The sequence below is a fragment of the Colletotrichum godetiae genome (assembly GCF_030913485.1).
Source record: "Colletotrichum godetiae strain CBS 193.32 chromosome Unknown BDP55scaffold_4, whole genome shotgun sequence".
In the NCBI taxonomy this organism is placed as follows: Eukaryota; Fungi; Ascomycota; class Sordariomycetes; order Glomerellales; family Glomerellaceae; genus Colletotrichum; species Colletotrichum godetiae.
This window is the reverse complement of record NW_026851252.1, coordinates 859,981-879,908: the sequence shown is the minus strand read 5'-3', so window position 1 is coordinate 879,908 and position 19,928 is coordinate 859,981. Positions and strand designations below refer to the sequence as shown.

Genomic DNA, 19,928 nt, shown 5'->3' with positions numbered 1-19,928 from the left:
AGTAAAAGTATCCAGGTTGCGTGCTCCAGATACCCGTCTGTACGGACGGATATGGATGTGGAGATGGATCCCTCATCCTGTCACTTTCAGCCTGCAAGGCCGCAAGATGAACAGCTTGGACCCTTTTTCTCTTGTTTCCCATCCTCCAAACCGCAAGTCACTCCGGTACCTCTATCCGTACACTGGTCTCCGTCAGGTACTTTACTCTACTGGAAACTTCAAGTGGCCTTTTTTTTTGTTAATACGCATTCGTATGTGTGTCCTTGCCCATTTGGTCATTGTCCCTTCTGGTCTTGCCGATTGGGTTACAATGTCCATCAGAAACCTGCCATGTACAAGAAATACTTGCGAAAAGAATCAGTGGCTAAGACGGGAACCTCTCGCCTACACAGCAACAGTACATCTATGCGTACTTTACTTACAGTTACACCTTCACACGATGCAAAGCAAAGCACGTTTCGTACCTCAATCCAGCATAGCAAATGCTACCACCCATTCAGAACTCTGTTTAACCTATTCTCAAGCCTATCATGCTTGGCTTGTCACCACCATCTGCTTCTCAATGGTACAAATACCACCCTCTCGAATACCTAGCATGCAGAACGCACAGCACATTTTACATCGTCACAATTCCACCGGCTGCCCGGGCTCCTGAGTAGTGAGTCCTGACTGATGCCCATGTGCTTCAGCCGTGATTCTCGCCTGACGACCCCGGCCACCAGAAACTGCACACATATCAACCGCATCCACACGTGCACCACTCCAAAGCGGTAAACAACCATCCAGAAGCCGCCAGCAGATGGATTTCGTGGATCCCTATGGCGGGCCGTATGCGCTCCCGCCACCTCTCCGGCAAACCTGTCCCTCTGATTTCGTTGCCGAGCAGTGAAATGGGTCGAGGCACCAATCATCAACACACCGCCCTCTTCCTTTACTCCGCTTAACCTCGACAGCCATAGATTTCGTTAAAGACCCATGGCTAGGCGCAATCAGCGGTACGGAGTAATGGCACACTCGCTCTCCTTCACGGCGTATTTATGCCCTAGACGCTCAGCTGCGTCAACTTCAACTGCTCTTCACCCTCACTGAGGGTGTTGCATGCTGAAAAGCTGGCTTCTCCCTCCCTCTCACAAGTGCCAGACAGACCATCAAAGGTCTCGAGTCCTGCCATTGAGAAAATAACGAGCCCAAGACCACTTTGGTGGAGATGCCGCAGGGAAGTCCAGCACCTTAATCAGGACAAATGAGCTGCAAGGACAGGGATTTGCGGCTCTCGGGCAACAAGCCTCCAGGGGTCTTGATGTCACTCACAGCTCGACTACTCGAGGTGGCTGGTTGGCCCAGCTGAAATAGGGGATGGCTTCTCGACCGATTCAAAGCCATCCTCTAGCTTCGGCCAAACCACCGCTGATGGTCGTCTTAGCGTTTCCCGACTTCAGCTGCAAAACAAGCCAAAGAGGTCACGGGCTTCGCACTCGTGCCTGTCTCAAACATGGAATATCGATGCTGCAGTGCTGCAACTCTGTACTGCTCCAAGATTCCGAGTTGCAACATCTGAATCCTATCTACATCTCTGCATCTAAGCAGAGAGAAAACACACGCAATACGGAGTAAAAAGCCAAGTATCCGTGTATTGCCGGCAAAATATACAGACCCTTCTCCTACTCGGCCGACGGAACAGGGGGTTACGCGACGGAAAGGCACCAAAATCGATCGAAAGACCACGAGGCATTTCGAGGCATGCGGCGGCTTTCGCCTCGCATATGCCCAGGCATAGAGACGCAAGCAGTGCATGCGAGAATTGACCACATGGGGCGTCTACTGAGATGATCTACCCGTCCAGACAGATTACAGACAACAGACGAAACCTCGCTGCCAACCCATTCTTATTCACACTCGGACTCGTGGGGGCTCGGCGGCCGCAAATGCAAACGTCTGATTGACAGCTGCCTGCCAAATATGCCTCTGTCATTTTGCGCTCAGTGCTCCCCGACTAATTTCTGTTTCCTCCAGGCTAGTCGGCACCAATGCAACATGGGACGAGGCTCGAGCTCTTCTCCTCAAAATCCACCCGCCACGGCGCCGACCTGTCACTTTGCAGTCTCCCAGTTCCTCAGTTCCTCGAGACCCGAGTCCTCGACTCCTCACCACTGGAGAGAAATGACATTACGGAATGCAGACCCCCGGATATGCAGTCACAAGGGGTCTGCAGGTCATCACCAGTGACATGACTACCAACGTGCAGGAGGATCGAAACACCCGCCACCGTGATATCCGCGCCAACGTGCAGCCAGTCTTATTCTCTGCGCTGCTACTCGAGTGCTGGAACAGCTCGCTATCTCACCAACGGACGGTCTTTGTTCTTGACTAAATGTTGCTACTGTTGAGAGATTCAAAAGGCATAGTTGGCTTCCTCGTAAAGCAAACATGGGTTCAACCCGGTTGATATTTGCTCTCCCTATGGAATGGAGACACTAGCAACGCCGATCACCGTCGAACCGGGGCTCTTACGACCAGGGTACTCGAAGGAGACTTCGATGAGGTGCAGAATCGCCAGCCATGCAAAACTCGAGTAGGAAACGCAATACCGCTGGCCCGTTCGTATATCTGGACTGGATACGGACACAGGCACGGCGATCAACAAATTTCCTTGGTTCCAGAACTTAGAGGTCCTGAGTCGTGCGAAAGATCGGCTGCAATATCACATTCTAGAGAACGTCGGTTCCCTGTGGCTCCAAAGCCACATCGCACTCCGCATCAACGCTGTCTCAACCTTCCAACCACATCAAACAAGACATGCATTACATTTCTTCAGTCGTGCGACACTAAACCAAACCATGCTCTCTGAACTATTTCCGCTGCCGCCTTAGAAGCAGTGATAGAAATTGTCAACGGCATTAGCACGCGTGTCCCATCGCTTCGTAGGCCAAATGTCATTCTATCTTGACCGTCGCAAGGTTCCTGAGAGTAGTTTGAGCGGCTATCGCTGTCCGCGGCATTTTACGGTGATGGAGGATACAAGGTCCTCCCTGGGCCATATCATTATCCGCACATCGGAAAGAACAGTCTTCTAGAGGCACTTCCAATTTCCAGGTGCCGTACTTTAGTGGTGTATTGCCCCTTTACACTGCTTGAGAGAAAGTTTCCATTTGCTTGTCATAGCACGCAGGGGTGGGCTTGATGGTCACTGCTGAACATCACTTCTCGAACTTGGAATCAGTTGGATCGTTTGGCAATTCTCCCCCTTTGTTCAAGTGAACCAGCAGCACGTCAGGATCGCTGTGGGCTCATCAGGCGCGTTCGCATGGCATGGAGACAGCTCGTGGTTGGCGAGGAAAATGATGTTCGCTTCTTCCCCCTTCCGCACGAGCAGGGATACTTGCAGCCGCACGGTCTTCCCGCCTGAAGGTTGCGCGTCAGCAAGATGAGTTGAAGTCCAAGGAAGTCTGCGAACCTATGGATAAGCTCATCTAGAGATCTCGACGAAGCGGCCACAGAAAGGAGTGTCGAGACATGATCGAAGAAAGCGCAGCAATTTTCTATCAAAGTCTGATGTGCGCCAGTGCTGCCACGGAACGGGCCCCAAGTCAGCAAGCCCTGGTTGAGAAACGACCCCGGAACACTTCGGTAACGGTCCCGGTGAATATAGACACCTCAGATATAATAGTCGGCGAACATATCCCGAGGAAGGCAGTCACGGCCGCAAAGTGGCTAGGGCTGTTTCCAGCTAGCCAACATCCACGGATCTCGAATGCGCGGAACGAAACGAAACATTTCTGTGGTCCTATACCTTTTGAATCATGTATTTGTAGCCGGGTCCTCTGGACGAACCATGGGGCGCGAGTCCACGGTCGACAGTTCAGGTCGTCTGAAGCTTGCGTGGCCGGGCAGCGTCACCCTTTTTGTCAAGCATATCCAGGTATTGTATCGCACGGTGCTGCTCTTTGCGTCCCTGTCCACGAAGCAATTGTTACTGTTGCGTACTGTGCTTGAATAATTGGAAGAAGTCACACGGAGTGCAGTCAAACGACGCAGCCTCATGATCTGATACACGAGTTGCTGGACGCGAAGTCTCTAGCTGAGTCTCTGACTGCTCTCTCCAACGATGACTGCAGCAAAAGGTAAGAAGTCTTTCAACTTTAAGCGGGTGTCGTAAGTCCGAAGGCTAGATTCGAGGATGGTGTCGAGAGGAAGCTTCGTTCTGGAACTCAGTCTGAGTATTATGTCAGATGGCCCAGCTCGTTCCTACGAAGCTCGCGGACGGGCGGGCGGTAGACGTTCCGTCTCGAAAAGTTTATTAGTAGGGCGAATCTTGATAGAGATACCTTTTTACTCAACGTGTTTTTGACCGTCGGGTCTTATGAGTTCCTTCTTGGCTGGTTTGAAGTCCATGTTCGTTGCTATTTTTTGTAATTTCCCTTTGGTCAACCACAGCCGTCCTCACTGGCACCTATCTCGCTCTTTCCTATCTATATGTCACTGCTTCCCTGGCCTACCTGAAGGGGAAGTGTACTCATATATTCTCCCTGAGGCTTCATCCCGCGACTTCTTCTCCTAAGTGCATCATCTGGACTCACGTACCTTCCTTGACCTACCTTGCCCTACTTCAAGGGCCCATTCGTCATTCCTGTCACCGGCAACCGCAACGTCTATCTAGGGTGGCGGGTCAGGTGAAGCTGTGTGCGAGGTGGTCGGGTTATTTCGATTTTTTTTGGATAATCATATGTGACAGGTAGTCTAGGTTGTGGATGCAGAATGGGATGACCCTCTTGTGCGTAGATTTCCACCGGAACATGGATGAATCTTTGTCTGCCAAGAGATCATCAATGTCTAATGTACGATATGTATCGCGAGAGAGGATCAAAACTATCTAAATGAGGCTATGAACTTTGAAACGTTCCCCTAGTCTTTGTGAGCTTGGCTTTCCCGGTATCCAAAGTTTCTTGTCTGGCTCAAGCTCTTCCGGGGCATATTTAGCGAGAAGAACCTGGTGTGAACATCGATTGCAATCTTGGCTTGTCTCGGGAGGAGTTTTCGCCCGCCTTGTATCCATAGAGCTGAAGAAATCTTCAGAAAAGCGTAGGGCTAGAGAAGGTTGTGGGTGGGCTTGCTGGCGGGGGAATGCCAGGGGCTCTCATGGTCATGAAGTGGTGACTTTGAGTGATAAGGACGATGGCGCGGAAGGGAAAGGGGGGGGGCTTGATCCAACAGAAGAGTGGCATACCCCCGTATTGATACCCGGTTATGATACCTTTGAATTTCACCTTGACGGGGTTTCCATCCCTGTTCGGAAGTATTGATCTTACCAAGAACTCATCTTAAAAAATGCTAAGAATCAACAGGCTCCTCACATCACAGCTCCTGGGTGATGTAACACAAGGTTGATTCGAAGAGGGAGAATGCCACACATCTCATAGAAGTTTCGGTCCCAGCGTGTCGGCTTCGAGGCTCCTTGAGGAGAGATGAAAGCACTTTAGGGGCTATCATGACTGAGATCGACAAGTCAAGAATACGGGGCTTCCCTCTCCGCCCAGGGCGTGCTGTCTTTGGTTAAGGTACTCGTCAAGGTTTCGCCTCATGAGTCTATGGGTAACTCTGTCGCAGTGCCTGGCGTTTGTAATGGGTTTGTCTTAGAAAACATGAAGAGTTCGTCGCCTGTTTGGGCCTCAAGTTCGTCTTGTTGGGGAACAAGGGGCCTGGCTGGTTCTCTACATGTTCTGTAGTCACTTCCCTAGTTCTGTCGCTGTTTGATGGTATACTATGTGATGTCGTCCGCAGAGAAACTGGACTAGTCGAACTCACCTTGCACAGTACCAGATATTGAGTAGAGCCGCTATGGACATGAAGGGGACGAATAGAGGACTCTGTAGCTTGTGAGCCTAGATGTTTAGTTTGAATACGACTCCCATTGCTCGCCTTAAGATGTGACTCATTATGCTATGGATCATAATGACCTTCATATTCAATGTAGAAGAGCCGGACTAGAACGTCATTATATGTCTTGGAGTGAGTAAGACCTGCCTGTCCGTTCATTTGAGCACCAAGACAGACCTATTCTCGGTATCAAATGTGATATCACAATGGATTTGAATCATCTCTGATCTCATACATCTCTTTTGGTTTTTTATCTTCTGAGTGAGGAAGTACAGGGCAGGGAACCGTGATTGATAGGAGTGAGGTCGAAAAGACTAGGCTGAGACGGACAGAAAAGATAGGCAATTGCTATAGGCGACTGCTAACCATGCCAGGGGTTCCGTTAGAACAATACCGTTCATTAGCCAGGAATCACTATCACTATAGTTGAAGCCACACCTCTTGGGCATACAAAATGCTATAGTAACTAGGACAATAGTAAGTTCTGGCCGCCTCCCAAGTAGACACATCTTAGATATCCTCTCTGCCCTGGCATCTTAAGAGTTTGGGGCATAAACTCGACATTTTCTCAATTTCATTCGAGTGCCACAAGCCCAATGATAGGCTCTAATATGTGCAACCACTGATGACCAAGGTAGATTAGCTTAGGAATCTTTTTCACAAGTTTACCTTCGGTGCTTGTGACAGAACATTATAAATACCGTCATTTTATCCGTATCCCTCCGTCAGAGTCGTTCAGCCCCTGTGCCTGAGGCGAAGCTAGTTGAGATCTGAAAATCCGTGGCGAAGGCCGAACCATCGCTAACTGTGGATGGTGCTGTAACCGATTATTTGCTATATTTAGTGTCATCTTTAGGTCTCGATGTTTCCCCCATTGTTTGATATGATTGCATCTCCGGGAAGGTGTTCCATTTGCCTCGTTATTGGCAAGAACTGCTCATATAGACCGGCCAGAAGTGCTTATCGCCGAGTTTCTGGTCTTTCCTTTCCGGTGACGGATATCAACAGAACGTAGAAGGGGAACTTGCCGGCTATTTATCTAAGCTAGATAGTTCAGGCTCAAGGCTAGCCCAGAGTGAGACTCAGCTCGGGCTTACAGAGGATTCAAGAGGTTGAGACCTCGGTATGGAGTTAGGAATGCCAATAGCTCCCTAGCGTGGATTAAATCAGTCCTTTTGCTTAACACGATCTTTCCCAACTCCTTTGAAGCTTCTGGATAACGCCAAGGTATTGGATCACGCAAAATCTACGTTGGAAAGGGACCTTGGTCGATAATCACCGACGGTAATCGCGTATCGGAAGCCGTAGTTATTCTCATGAAACGAAGGAAGATACAACCGTGTTCCGTGCCTGGCTACATGATCGAACTACTCTAGAGGAACATCGAGGCAATGAGAGTGTATATATAGAGCTACGAGAAAGTGATGATCAATAGCATTGGTAATGAGATCTACTTCATGATCGAGTACGCAATATCGTGCAATTATTTGCTTGGGCGCCGCATAAGCAGCCATCATCAGAGGACGCCTTCCATTGCTTCCGCTTCTAGGATGTTTCACAGAGAATCTCATTGGTATGACGTGAACTCCGCTGAAACCTCTCACGTAGCCTCTGAATGGAAGGAGGTGAGATCGACGGACCGTTCAAGGGCCTGACTGGACCCAGCCCTGAGGGTTTATGTCGAGTCTTTTTGAACCACACAGAACGATACGACGAATAACCGTGCCATGGGGTTCATCTTTAGTGATACTATCATGACTTTCTGACCAAATCATCCTTCTTACATACAGGCTTTGATGAACTCAGGGGCCTATGATTGCGCTACCATCATAGAGGTAAAGAAAGGACCTACCGTGTTTGGCTGAAAGGTAAAGCTGTGGCAACGATTGGGGATGAGTGCAACTGCATGTGCATCAGACATGATTGTTGATATGTGAATCATCCTATAACGAAACAATGCTAGAGAATCAGCCGTCGGGCTTGATCCTACAAAGCTCATTCCCCTGCCCCCGCGTCCCTATATACTGCATGCAATACTGGGCTAGACAAGAAGTTCTGGCGCTGCCTATGCATTTGCACCCAAGAAGTCAAGGCCACCTTCTCATCGTATAACACACCGAATTATGCTATTCCTGCTTTTGCACAAGGGCCACTGGGAAGCGAGATGCACGCCTTCCAGGGTTGTCAGATTACCTCAACGTTCCGCCCTTTAGTAACAGTACATGAAATTCCCAAGACGCATAACCTACGAAGGGAAGACAGCAATAAGAAAAGCCAGAAGATATCCAAAAGCAGAAGTCCTGGAGAGGTCAGAGCATCAAACAACAGTCGACACTCTACAGGCTTCAGATCTCAATTAATAAGCCCAGAATTTGCTACCACGGAGGTACGAAATCTCTCAGAAAGCCTACGGTTCCTATTGCTATGATCATCCCTTGTGAGCCATTCCGTAGTACTTATGCGTATGTCTGGGGGGCTATATCTCACAGCCGCCCTCCATTTATTCTTTCTCTCACTACGACGTAGCAGCAGCGGCGGCAGCAGCAGCCGCACGTTCATCAACCCTCCTTCAACGACCTCGGATCCTTACGACTCGAGATTGATATTGAACAACACAGGCAATCCGTCCAACGCGCGCGTCTAAAGATGAAGATAAAAGATAGGATAAGACTGAGAGCTTGCTGGATAATCTACATTAAGAAAAGATGAAACTGGTCGCACCGGCCGGCTACCTTTGCTGCAAACACCCGCGCGCAAAGAGACCAAGACAACCGGTAAAAGCAGAAAAAGAGACAAAGCCTAACCGCCATACAACGTCGCCGGTGTGCACTTGCAATGTCATTCTGTATCCCGTTTACCGCCCTCGCCTCTCTGAATGCAAGCTATTCATATCCTATCCGCCATGGTCCCCCATCCATTGCTCGCTCGGTAACAAAACACGCAGTCTCATCAAAGCAGGAAAAGGAAAGGCAACAGAATAAGGAATTTTTTTTTATTTTACCGCCACAAGCTTTCGAGGCTCCGTACAGTCACAAAGATCTTCAACCCTCTCAGTCATGACCTGACCGGCGACGGGCCAGGCCGTCACATCCAAACGTAAAAAGCGGGGAAGTCAACCGGCGCGCACCACCCGGTGGTCAACCCCCTCCTCCGGGCCCCGCCTCAACGAGATCGGCGTCGGGGATCCGGGGGACAGTATCTGTTGAGACTTCACTTCACCTCAATTAACCTTTGAACATACTACGGCTCTCTGATGGTGTATTGCTTCCTGAAAAAAGCATACATACTTATGATGTGACTTGGTTTGTCTCCAGAGGCTTCCAAAGTGGTCTTGTTCACTCCCAAACGGCACCTCGAGGGGTTAATATCATGATAGGCTATTTACACGACATTAGATTATCCAGTCCAGAAGACATGATGCCTTGCAGAGACTTGATAGAGTCACATGGCTTCAGAAACTGGGAAGCAAAAAATTGAACTGATCATCGTATATTTTTACAATGACTCTTCGCCGTCATTACCCCAATCCATAGTTGGGCCGCGGCGCCCGCTGGAGCAAGACTTTCCGCATCTGGTAGGTAGATCGCGAGTGAAAAGCCCCCCCCCCCCCCCCCCCCCCTCCCTCCTCCGATCCGAACAGGTCTAACGCTTGGCCTGGCGCGGGCGTGCGTACGGCAGAGAGCGAAGAACAGAGACTCCTAGGTAATCGGACACGGGAACTTCCACACACGCCGTCACGCCGTCTCTTTTACTCTCTTTCCTCACTTCCTGCGCCTCTTCATCGGGCGGAAAAAAAGAATTCTTGACACTAGTAGACGTGAACGAGATTCCGGGGATATGCTAGGCCACGATTCAACTTCCACGACCCAAACTCTATGTTTGGTTTCGACTTATAATCTTGAAAGAAAGACCCCTAGTTACCTCCAATCCTTTTGGGGACGACGCCTCTTTGCCTCTCTTCCCGAGCTAAGATAGCTAGCTAGCTTACCTTCTAACTCCCTTTGAATGTTGAGCTCGTCTGCACCGGAGCAGGCTCCTGGAGAGACTTTCTAGAGCTGTGCGAAAGGAAGGGAGGAGATTGGATCGAAGAGGGAGGGAGGGGCTAAGGCGAGAGCTCAGCTCAGCTCAGATGTGACTTATCCCACCGTTTTCTCACGAGGTTTTCTACGTCAGGCAACAAAGCAAAGCACCAAGACAATAAAGTACAGTAGCAATCCGTCAGGAATGTACAGAGAAGAAGAAGAGTATGCCTTACCCGTTCCCTCGCGTGGGCGCCGGGCAAGAAGAGGGGTTGTCCGGCCGTGGATCACTCCCTGTAGATGATTGTCGTGATCGGGTTACAGATGTCAACCTTAAAAAGAGCACGATACACATTACTGCGGCACACGGCGCAAACACAGAGCACACACAGCAACAAGCACGGCACTGCCAAAAAAAAAAAAAAAACTCACTCTAGAGTTTAAGCAGTGTGTTACCAGGGGAGTGGTTTGGTGTGGTGGGAAGGTTCGAGTGGACGCATCAACGCAAGTCAGAGGTACCTTGCTGAACAGCATTTCTCGGGCAGCAGCGGCATCGCGGCGACGGCGACGGGCGGGAGAAAGTCGTCTCAAAACGATTCAACAAGTGACGAAGGCTAGGATCACGTAGCGGAGGGAGCGTCTGGAAACAACTGCCTCACTGTCAGCCCGCCCGGTCCGTCCGCCTCTCGGTATCAAGCCGAGTCCGGATCAAATTTGTTTTCGAGTACAATCGGCTCTTGTGCATTGTCTTTCTCGATGAACTTCCCAACAGGCGCCATCAACGAATGGAGAGAGCTTGCGTTGTTGTTGTTCTCGAAACTCACGTGCACAGTCACTAGGGCGACGTGGTCGTGAACGAAGTGGACGAAGATGGACCGCTGAAACAGCATGTCGCCGGTTTCGTGTCCGTGCCTTGGGGTCGTCTTCAAGGGGCTGGGGGGGCTGGGAGGGGGGAGGACCACAGTCATGCTAGTAACCGCGTGTTTGATCCGCAACTTCAAGTTTGGCGATAGAAAGCGTCAACTTTTTGGGATGGCAGACGACAGACAGTGCATCAACAAGCTGAGACGAGGAGGATTCGACTAAGAGAGTAGAGAACCTTTGAGAGGAAGAGAGAAGGACAAGTGAACTGCCGTTGGGGTGGCTTCAGTGTCGTTTGATGATATGGCCCGTGGTGGAACCATCGGAATCGTTGCTGTCAACCTCTGACGCGGTATCTGTTCGAAACCGTAAAGGTGACGAGGCCCAACGCGACCCTCGACGGCAAGAGCCCAAGGCTAGAATGGAACTTCATGGAGAGTGCTTTGTATCTGCACACTACTGTGGTTCAGCGATGTGATCGGGAAGACGTGGGATAGATAGAGTTGGCTGCAGGGTTGCAAGGAGCCGCAGACAGAGGGCAGACAAGCCGGGATGGCCCGACCAAGGCAAGTGCATAGGATCTGTGAATGCATGAAGTAAAGCGCCATGTTTGCGTGTGCCTTTCAGGGCTGAGCGAGCAGACGCGGCGTGCGTGTGTTGCTGCGTGGTTGATGAGACGAGACGGAGACGGAGGGCGGGAACGATCCCAGCGTTGTCTCCGTCTTTACTACGCCCAGCACGAGAGCACGAAGCGCTGACGAGGCGCAACTTGCAACGACAAAAGAGGACAACAAATGGGCACGTTCGCCATTGACCCAGAACTTGGAAGGGCGGCTCCAGGGCTGGCTGGTCAATGCCCATTGCCTGAACGTCCGTCTTGCATTGCTGGGGCGACGGGGCATCAGAATTAGGAGCAATAACGTAGTCTTCGGGCCAGGCACCGTCCTAAAACGGCAACGAATTTGAGGCTCGGCTGAGCAGGGCCCCTTTGGCAAATTAAAACGGACTGGGGGGCCTTCAGAAGTTCAGACTCTCCCAGAATCCAGACATGGGTGCGCGTTGTTTGGAGAGGTGAAGCAGAGTTCCGGCGTGATTGATATTAGGGAAGACACCCGAAGACGGTGGAGATGGTAGATCCATGGTCGTCGAATGAAGAATCGAGATCGGGCGGAGATATTGCCATGGGCCTCGATATAGAGACGTGAACGCGAGAGGTTCGCCTGATGGTCCAAGGTCCTTCCCCCCCGTGACAGCACAGCGTACCGTGTTGACGGACGTGTAGGGGGGCTTGACTTTGAATGCCTTATTGATATTAACCGTTATGCTTTGAAGAGAACGCACGTACTCTGGACGCGCTGGCACAAGCTTTGTACGAAGTATACGCGTCGCCCGGTATCCGTACGGAACGAAATGAGGTGACGGTTTATTTCGGGAGCCGGGAGAGCTAAGCCCACCGACCGAAATGGCGGACGGGACGGAGTGGGCGGGAATGGCATAGTTCGATGCGAACTGGATGATGTGCATCGTGCCATCGTCTTCATCGCGCACGGGTGGGGGAGACGAGAAGCTTGTCGAGCTTTTTACGCCTTGTTGTTTCTTCGTACACTACGGATAGTAGTGACATAATTAGGTAGCAACGGCCAGTAGGTTCAAAGAAGATTTCTCGCGAAATTGCCTCTCGATAAGATTTGGATGTGCGCTGGAAAAAATGTCCTTGGTTTTCTGCTCATTCTCATTCTGAGCCGGTGAGCCCTAAGCTGATGAGGCTCATCATTAAACGGGAATTCCGAACGAGGCTTAAACTGGCACTGACTTGGGGCATGTATCAACGGCCAGCCGTCCTTTTGCAGATGAGCCCGGGCAGCTAAAAACAGCCCCGGATTTGCTGGGCAGAAAGGTCACACAGACTGTGACCAGGGGAAGGGGTCTGGGTTAACGACATTTGAGGGTTCTTGGGGGCCCCATTTTCCTCTTCAGGTGGAAGATCTGCCGGGGAGGGGGCGCCAGTGGCTCGTTTTGAAACTTGAGAGCAGAAGAAAGAAGCAAGAATGCAGGATTGAACTCGGTTGGTTGTGGCGTGCAGAGGGTTGATAGTATCCGCAAGTAATGAGGAGCGGTGGCATGCTGAAAAGGGTCACCTGCAGAGTCGTAATTTGCGGAAGATAGACGCCCAAAATAAACGCGGGCACGGCGCATACTGTTGTGTCGAGTCGACGAGTGAGTGAGTTGTGAAGAAGATGATGGAGCAATGCCTGGGTAATGGGAAGAGATGGGAGAAAGGGATCTTCCCTGGTGGAAAAAAAAGGGCATGGGCGTGTTGGCGGGATGAACAGACCGACTTTTCGATATCCCATCCATGGTTGCCCTTCGCGTGCATCCCCTTTCGCGCAGTTGCCGCTCCTTCTTTTGCCACTATTTCGCTACTCCGTACTCTGTACAATACAGGAAACTGGCGATCGTTGGATCTTCTTGTTCTTCTTCGCTCCGAGGAAGGGGCCTGGCTAGGTTTGCGGTGATCAGAAGCCCCGCCCTCCTGGTCGCTCCGTTCTTGCACGTCTGGGGCTTTCTTCTGAAGCCGAGGTGTTCGCCCGTGGATGGTTCTTGGTGTTTTCCCAGGCTGTTGGTGATGGGGAGAGCTGGAAATTGGTAGTTGAAAGTCGTTGCCAGCTGGCAAATGACTCTCCTTCCCGGTAACGCAGCCGCTAATGATCTGACCAATCAACGTTCTTGTGCAGCTTACCGCTGCCACTTCTTTTTTCGGACTCGCGGGAGTGGATCAAACAGGGCTTACACCCCTGACGACTCAGGGAGCGTACGATCCCTGTTCGTTTCAGATCCTGCCAAGACGTCGAGGAAAATAGCTTCAAATTTCACACCAAGGGCCCGACGCTCCCAATCTCCCGTGCAGCGCCAAATTGGAAGCTGCAGGATGTGGGGGGCGACGGGCTCGTTTCTCTCTCTCTCTCTCTCTCTCTCTATAGACTATGTAGACTCTCTCGCATGCGGCATGGCAACACTGTACACTTACACGCAGACGAAGCACAGCAATACAGTACGAACGAAGCGAACGCCATTTTGAACCATCTGCTGCAGTGTTCCTTCAGCGGGATGAGCAAGCCACAAAAAAACAAAAACAGAGTCGTAGGGGAAAAGGCTCTCATACTTAGACCAAGGCCAAAAGGGTTTGGGAGGGAGCAAGATCGTACACTACTACGCTGCTGTGTCCATACCTGGTCTCGTGATCTCACTTTGTCGCAGGTCGTTTCCCGCTAGACTTTTTTTCTATTTTTTTTACCGAGTTTTATTTTCCTGATCTACGATCGCGAAATTGCGATGAGCTGGTTCAAGTCTGAGAATGTTTAGGGATGAGCTAACCTGGGCGCTCGCTGTGTTACGTTGCCGCTTGCCGAACGTCGCCGCAAACACGGCCCTGCTGCGTGCGAGCGTCCCAACCCGTGTCGAGAAACAAAAAAAAAAGACGGGTACCATCTGGAATTCATGCGATGATCTAACAAGGGGGAAAACAGGAGGCTCTGCTTGTCGTTCAGGACCAAGATGTTGTATCAGCACCCGAGCGTTCTCTACTTCTCCATTCCCCATGTGACCAACGCGTCTAGACTCTAGAGCAGACTCCAACGTCAACGTCGTCGTCTTCAACTGCTTGTCGCGATGATGCAAATGATGACGCCGGTATCCCCCCCCACCTTCTCCCCACCATCACCGCCGTTATAGTATGGGATGAGGGGGCATGGGGGGATAGTGAGTCAATACATGGGACGAAGGGGACGGTGGATATTCCATCTATCTCGAGAGAGATTGACGAACGGTGAGCGTGGGTAAATAGAGTACCGCACATATACGAGCCGTCGGCTATAGTGTTCCTAATTCTGGCAAAAGAGAAAAAAGAAAAAGAGATAATATGGATTGTTATGGCCGTCCCTCCGTCAGGTGAAGGTATCATCCATGGAGGAGCCACGACGGCTCTGCCCTGCCTCGGCATCTCCCACACGAGGACGCGCAGGGATTTGGCTGGCAAGACTCGAGGAGGGATGTCTCTGGTTGTCAAGAACGGGATTTTCGCCCGCACTCAAATGAAAACGAGCAGTTCAAAGGAAAAAGGTTCCCTGACAAGACAATTCGACTACCCCTCCCCGTCTGTCTCTTGTCCATCCCTCCCCCCCTTCGGTTTCTCTTTCTCTCTGGCCGGCCTGCTGCCCTGGACACTCTGGAATGTTGCCTTTAGGTGTGGCTTGTCAATCTTGTCTCTGGTTCCTGGTATTGCCACGAGGTCGAGGGGGGGGGGAAGGGTTCGAATCTCCTAGCCGCTTTCAACCTGTCAAGCGATTAAACCTTGGGTGCCAGCTGGGAGATTGGCACTTTTTCAAGAATCAACCCACCGGAAAAGAGAGGATCTCTTCCTTATGATGATGAGTCCCTCTGTTCGAGAAAGATGCAGCGAGCCCGTCATCCAGTGAGAAGTGTGAACTGGGTGACTGACGGCCTGATCCCTGGCACGACGAGGGTCACAGAATGGAGACGAACGTCGAATTTTCCCACGGGACTGGTTACGACGCGTCTCCCTCCCATCTGCTCGGTCAGCCGCCGACAGATGAAAGCCTGCGCCTACAGAGTGGGCGGCTCTTTGTACGGTTGCGTAGTACGGATAATCCGTAGTATAGTTCAAACTTGAGCCTCAAAAGTCTCCTTGCCTCCATTCTTTTCGTCCAAAGGTCCCCTTGTTTTTGGGGGAAAAGAGAATGGAGAAGTTGTAAATCTAGATCGGGTGCAGCTCCATATTGGCTCTTACCAAGTTAGGTAGGGGCCCATCACTTTCTACGGATACTGAGCCCTCTGTACCTGTTTCCGACAGATTGAAATTTAAAAAGTCTCCATCCTACCTTGCCTGCCCGCGCGCAATTGAACGCCGCAATTGGGGGTCCGGCGGCGAGACCGATAGGAAAACTTGAACTTGAACTGACAAGTGCGATAGAGAGAATGGACTCGACGAGGGAGAAACTACGGGACGGCCGCAGCGTTTCGTTGCCGCCGGCTAGAGGAGGGAGGAGGAGGAGGAGGAAGAGGAGCCACAAAGAAGGCTGTGTTCGCTGTCCAGTGTTCAGAAGGGCAAAGATGGCGAGAGAAGAGCCGTGTCCTTGAGCATGTTTTGGCGGCTAAGGCCGGAGCCGCGGAGGGGACACGCCGCATACAAAGGGCGGCAGCGGCTGCTTTTAGATGGTGGTTCAAACTGAAACCGGTGGTTGGCTGGTGACGACCGCATCTAGAAAAGGGCACGAACGGGCAAACGCATGCCTGTGGCAGTGGCATGTCGCGCAAGCCCGTCGCCCGCGGTGGGAAGGAAGGGGTGGTTGTCTTCTGGTATATGGTTCAGAAACATAATGTTCTAGACTGCCACGACCTGCGTAGGGCAACTTGAGTCCCCCTCGTTGACTGTGAATGGTGAGTGGTGGGTTTGGAACCTTGGGTTTAATGATTGAAGACCCAGTTGTCGGTAAGGATACTGTCTGATTCACCAGATTGGCTACATGTCAAATGTCAAATGAGAAAGCACGGTCCGGATGATGATGATGTTCTTCGTAGTATAGTGGGCTTGGAATGATGGAATGATCTGCAATCAACATTTGCCAAACTGACTCTCGATGAACCCACGGAAATCCACGATCCCGGCCGAGAGTCGGAATTTGCCTAGGCATATTTGAGTGGAGGGTATTTTGGGTTTCGTGAGGAATGTGTTATGTGGGCTGGAAATGCTGACTGTACAGAATACAGGAATACTTCGTACGGAGTAGAGCAACCTGAGCAAGGAATCCAGAAGCAAAGTACCTGGCACCATAATCAGCACCAGAACCTCGGTATTTTGTTGCAAGGGTGGAGGGGGAGCAAATAAAGCACAGGACGCCAGGAGGCTCTCGCCTCCAGAGTTGAGCCAGCCACTGCGCCAAAAGTAACATCAGGCAATACTGGGAACAACTGGTGGGGGGGGGGGGGGGGGGTGCCAGGGCGAGATCTGACAGCCCAAAGGCGAAGCCGCCGAGGAAGGACAGGACGACGGCGGCTCTTCGGTTACAGAGTTCAGACTTTTCGATATTAGGATACAGCCTCAGCAAGGCAAAGCGCCTGAGAGCAAGACGGAAACTTGGATAGGGACATGACAGGGGTGCTAACCGGAAACATTGGTGGTGATTGGGCGTTTGCGCACCGTAACTTGCGCCCCGCCGGCGGCGTCGAGCCATGTCTTTTTTGACATGCCTGCCATTTTCCTTCTAGTCTTTTGGATAATGGATTTACGGTATTAACGATTCTCGTAGCGCCGTGTTACGGATACGGGTACTTGGCACACATGGTTTGAGAGCCGCGTCTGGGTGTTGGTAATAGTGTGTATGATCGCTGTGGCCTTTTGTGTGTATGTGTGTGCGTGTGATGTGTAAACATGTCACTTGCATATCATCGAGAACCCAGCTTGATAGGTTGGTTCGGAGTTCTCAGGTCAGCAACTTCAAACACATGGCGTTCATTTCGTAGTGAAGTGGAACAAACCAACGCATGAGAAGGAGGGAGGACACAGAGGTAGGCATTTTGCTGGAGCACAGGAACTGAGAGAGAGAGAGAGAGAGAGAGAGAGAGAGAGAGAGAGAGAGAGAGAGAGAGAGAGAGAGAGAGTGCCGGAAATAAGCAACCATCAATCGAAGACCGAATCCCGCCGCCACTGCGATGGCGCATTGCTATTCCTACATGAACCTGCGACGAAAGGATATTGTGCAGTGTAGTGTAGATGTTCCCCTGGCAGATCTCTTCCTGTCTTGAGATTGAGGTGCGGCACCAACACCGGCACCAGCTTGATCAGGGACAAGATCCCCCCAAGCAGGTGGCGAGAAATGACGGAGCACTTTATATGTGCAGCAGGCCAGCATCTTTAGTGTTGAATAGTCTCTGATCGACAACTATACCTGTGCGGCTACAACTCATCGTGGGGCAAGCAATGGCAGCAGAGAAACAGATACACAGCTAGATAACTACAACACATTGAACAGATAGATCCATGAGCCCATGAACTAGCAAAGACGGGATAAGGAGGCAAAAAAGGATTGAAATGAACTGAATCCAGCAAATCAGGTACGTTCCTCGCCTGTACGGCAGGAGTGACCGAATTAAAACTCCCTGGTGTGCCATTGGTCCAAATTTGGCGCCGACCTCTAGACGACGACGACGACGACGGGCGACTGCAAGGCGCATGCACGCGACGGACCACTGGGACTGCGGACCTTTTTTTTTTCTCTCTTTCTCTCTCTTGCCCTGAGAAGGGTGGGCTATTAATAGACCCCGGTCATGTTTCGCAAAATACGCTCCAGTCACGACGAAGCCCCAATGCCCCACTTCTTGGGGGTGACCCAGGGCAGGGTCCCAGGGGATCACTCGCACCAAGCCCCAAGCCATGGACCCCACTTATTCCGTCCTGGGAAGTGGAAAAGTCGTGGTGTGGTTGGGCGGCTCCACTTGCGCTGGGCGGTCCCTCGCCAATCCTCTCGTTCTCTCTCACACACACTCAGCAGGTGCAGACCACACACACGCTCTCTCCTGCCGCCTTCTCAATCGCGCGGGGGGGACGGACCACAGAAACTTGGATGAGAAGTACGAAGTAGGTAGGATGAATTGGTGAATCACAAGACGAAAGCTGACAGAGATCTGACTCTGAGATGGAGAGAAGAGGAGGGGCCCAGGCCTACCTAGATGGTGGATTGGACCAGTTATTGCCGTTCGTCTGCTTCTTGCAGCGCAGCAGCCAGCGGCAGCGGAACACCGGATTATCCCCTTTGCCCCTCCACCCTCGTTTGCCCATCAGCATCCAGTCAGTCCAGAACTCCAACCATGCCGGCGTGCTGATGATGTTCGGTTGCTTCTGTGCTGCTTGTTCTCTGCACATTGCAGGTGTCAGGTCAGAGTAGTCACCACGTTGTGTCTGTCCGTTGCTGCGTACAAAGTACCGTATCCACAACAGCGGCACATGCCTAGAAGCATCTGCCACCTATGGTACGGAGTACGGTAACGGAGTCGAGTTGACGATGGCAGAGCGGGCATTTCGATACAGACTACTCTGGACAATAGACTTGGACCAGCGGCGTCGGTGGCCCACGGCTCTAAAACAACAGCAAATCAACCCAAGGACGGGCACCAGTCCAAGTCCTCGTCAATGGCGGCGGGCTAGTCCACGGCTCTCGTGTAGTTACCTCCGGCTACGCCCTCACATACTGGAGCTAAGGGGGGTAGCCCTGCGCAGGCGAAGAGGCCGTAGACGAGGCCGCACTAACAATTCCCGATCTGACGCCCCCCGCCAGCCAGCCAAAGTGTCGAGATGGAGATCCAGTTTGTGCCTATCAGTGCCCATGCCTTGCTTTCTCCTCCTCCTTCTCCTCCTCCTCACGTTGCCTTGCCTTGCCCGGTCTCGCCTTGCCTCGTCTTTGCTTGCCCCTCCCTCCAGGCTACCTGGACTCTCTTCAACTGTCTTCTACGGATCCGCACTCCGTACCCGTACGCGCGACGGGTTCTGGACAGCATTCTGTGACAAAAGGTGCTGGTTGGTGACCAGACAGGGAATTCTGTCACTTGCATCGCGCACCCTCTCCAGTCTTGTCCTCTTCCTTGCTCTCTCTCCACTACCTCAGCACTACTCCTTACGGGGCCAGGCTTTGCCAGTTGCTGGTATATCTCCTCCTCTCGCCGTCTACGTCCTGTGTCGACTACTATGCCAGATACATTGGTGAGAACGTAATAGGTAGGGTGGTCACTTTTGAGAGATGCTGGGTGTGTTCTATTCGTAGCATGCTACTTAATGTAGTCCGTACCTTTTTACCTTAACCTGAGAAAAAGGCACACCAAGTAGAAAAGTACGTACCTCGGTAATCCTTACCACCCAGACGCACTTTCGCCAGGTGAACCTCAGACAGAAGGCGACAGAGAGAGGGGGATGATGCATGGTACCTAAGGTTGGTACGTATCTGACCTACCTAGTAAATAGGTACCTAGGTGGTGTACCGGCCGCAAAGGAAGTGGGAAGGGAAGGGCAAGAACATGGAAGACAAGGTTCCCAATAGGATATATGTGCCTTTGGTAGGTACCTCTTGCCGCGTGCTTCCCTCCTACGGTAAGGTACCTTGCCTT

General features: G+C 51.6%; 4 protein-coding genes across 4 annotated transcripts; 1 reads left to right on the top strand and 3 right to left on the bottom strand.

Annotated features, from left to right (window-relative positions):
• Positions 1–11,210: 11,210 nt before the first annotated feature.
• On the bottom strand, positions 11,211–12,278 carry BDP55DRAFT_627059 (uncharacterized protein; the record flags this gene model as incomplete). The annotated part of the gene is made up of 2 exons (XM_060571704.1): positions 11,211–11,699; positions 12,018–12,278. The coding sequence occupies 2 exons, from the start codon at positions 12,276–12,278 to the stop codon at positions 11,211–11,213; spliced, it is 750 nt and encodes a 249-aa protein (XP_060435086.1).
• Positions 12,279–15,996: 3,718 nt separating this feature from the next.
• On the bottom strand, positions 15,997–16,744 carry BDP55DRAFT_646873 (uncharacterized protein). The gene has a single exon (XM_060573739.1). It carries the CDS (start codon positions 16,721–16,723, stop codon positions 16,505–16,507), a length of 219 nt encoding a protein of 72 aa, XP_060435085.1. The 5' UTR covers positions 16,724–16,744; the 3' UTR covers positions 15,997–16,504.
• Positions 16,745–17,110: 366 nt separating this feature from the next.
• Positions 17,111–17,609, bottom strand: BDP55DRAFT_263389 (uncharacterized protein). Its single transcript, XM_060566356.1, has one exon. It carries the CDS (start codon positions 17,490–17,492, stop codon positions 17,217–17,219), a length of 276 nt encoding a protein of 91 aa, XP_060435084.1. The 5' UTR covers positions 17,493–17,609; the 3' UTR covers positions 17,111–17,216.
• A 1,500-nt stretch (positions 17,610–19,109) lies between these two features.
• Positions 19,110–19,803, top strand: BDP55DRAFT_646869 (uncharacterized protein). Its single transcript, XM_060573738.1, has 2 exons — positions 19,110–19,510; positions 19,663–19,803. Exons 1-2 carry the CDS (start codon positions 19,154–19,156, stop codon positions 19,750–19,752), a joined length of 447 nt encoding a protein of 148 aa, XP_060435083.1. The 5' UTR covers positions 19,110–19,153; the 3' UTR covers positions 19,753–19,803.
• The last annotated feature ends 125 nt before the right edge of the window (positions 19,804–19,928 follow it).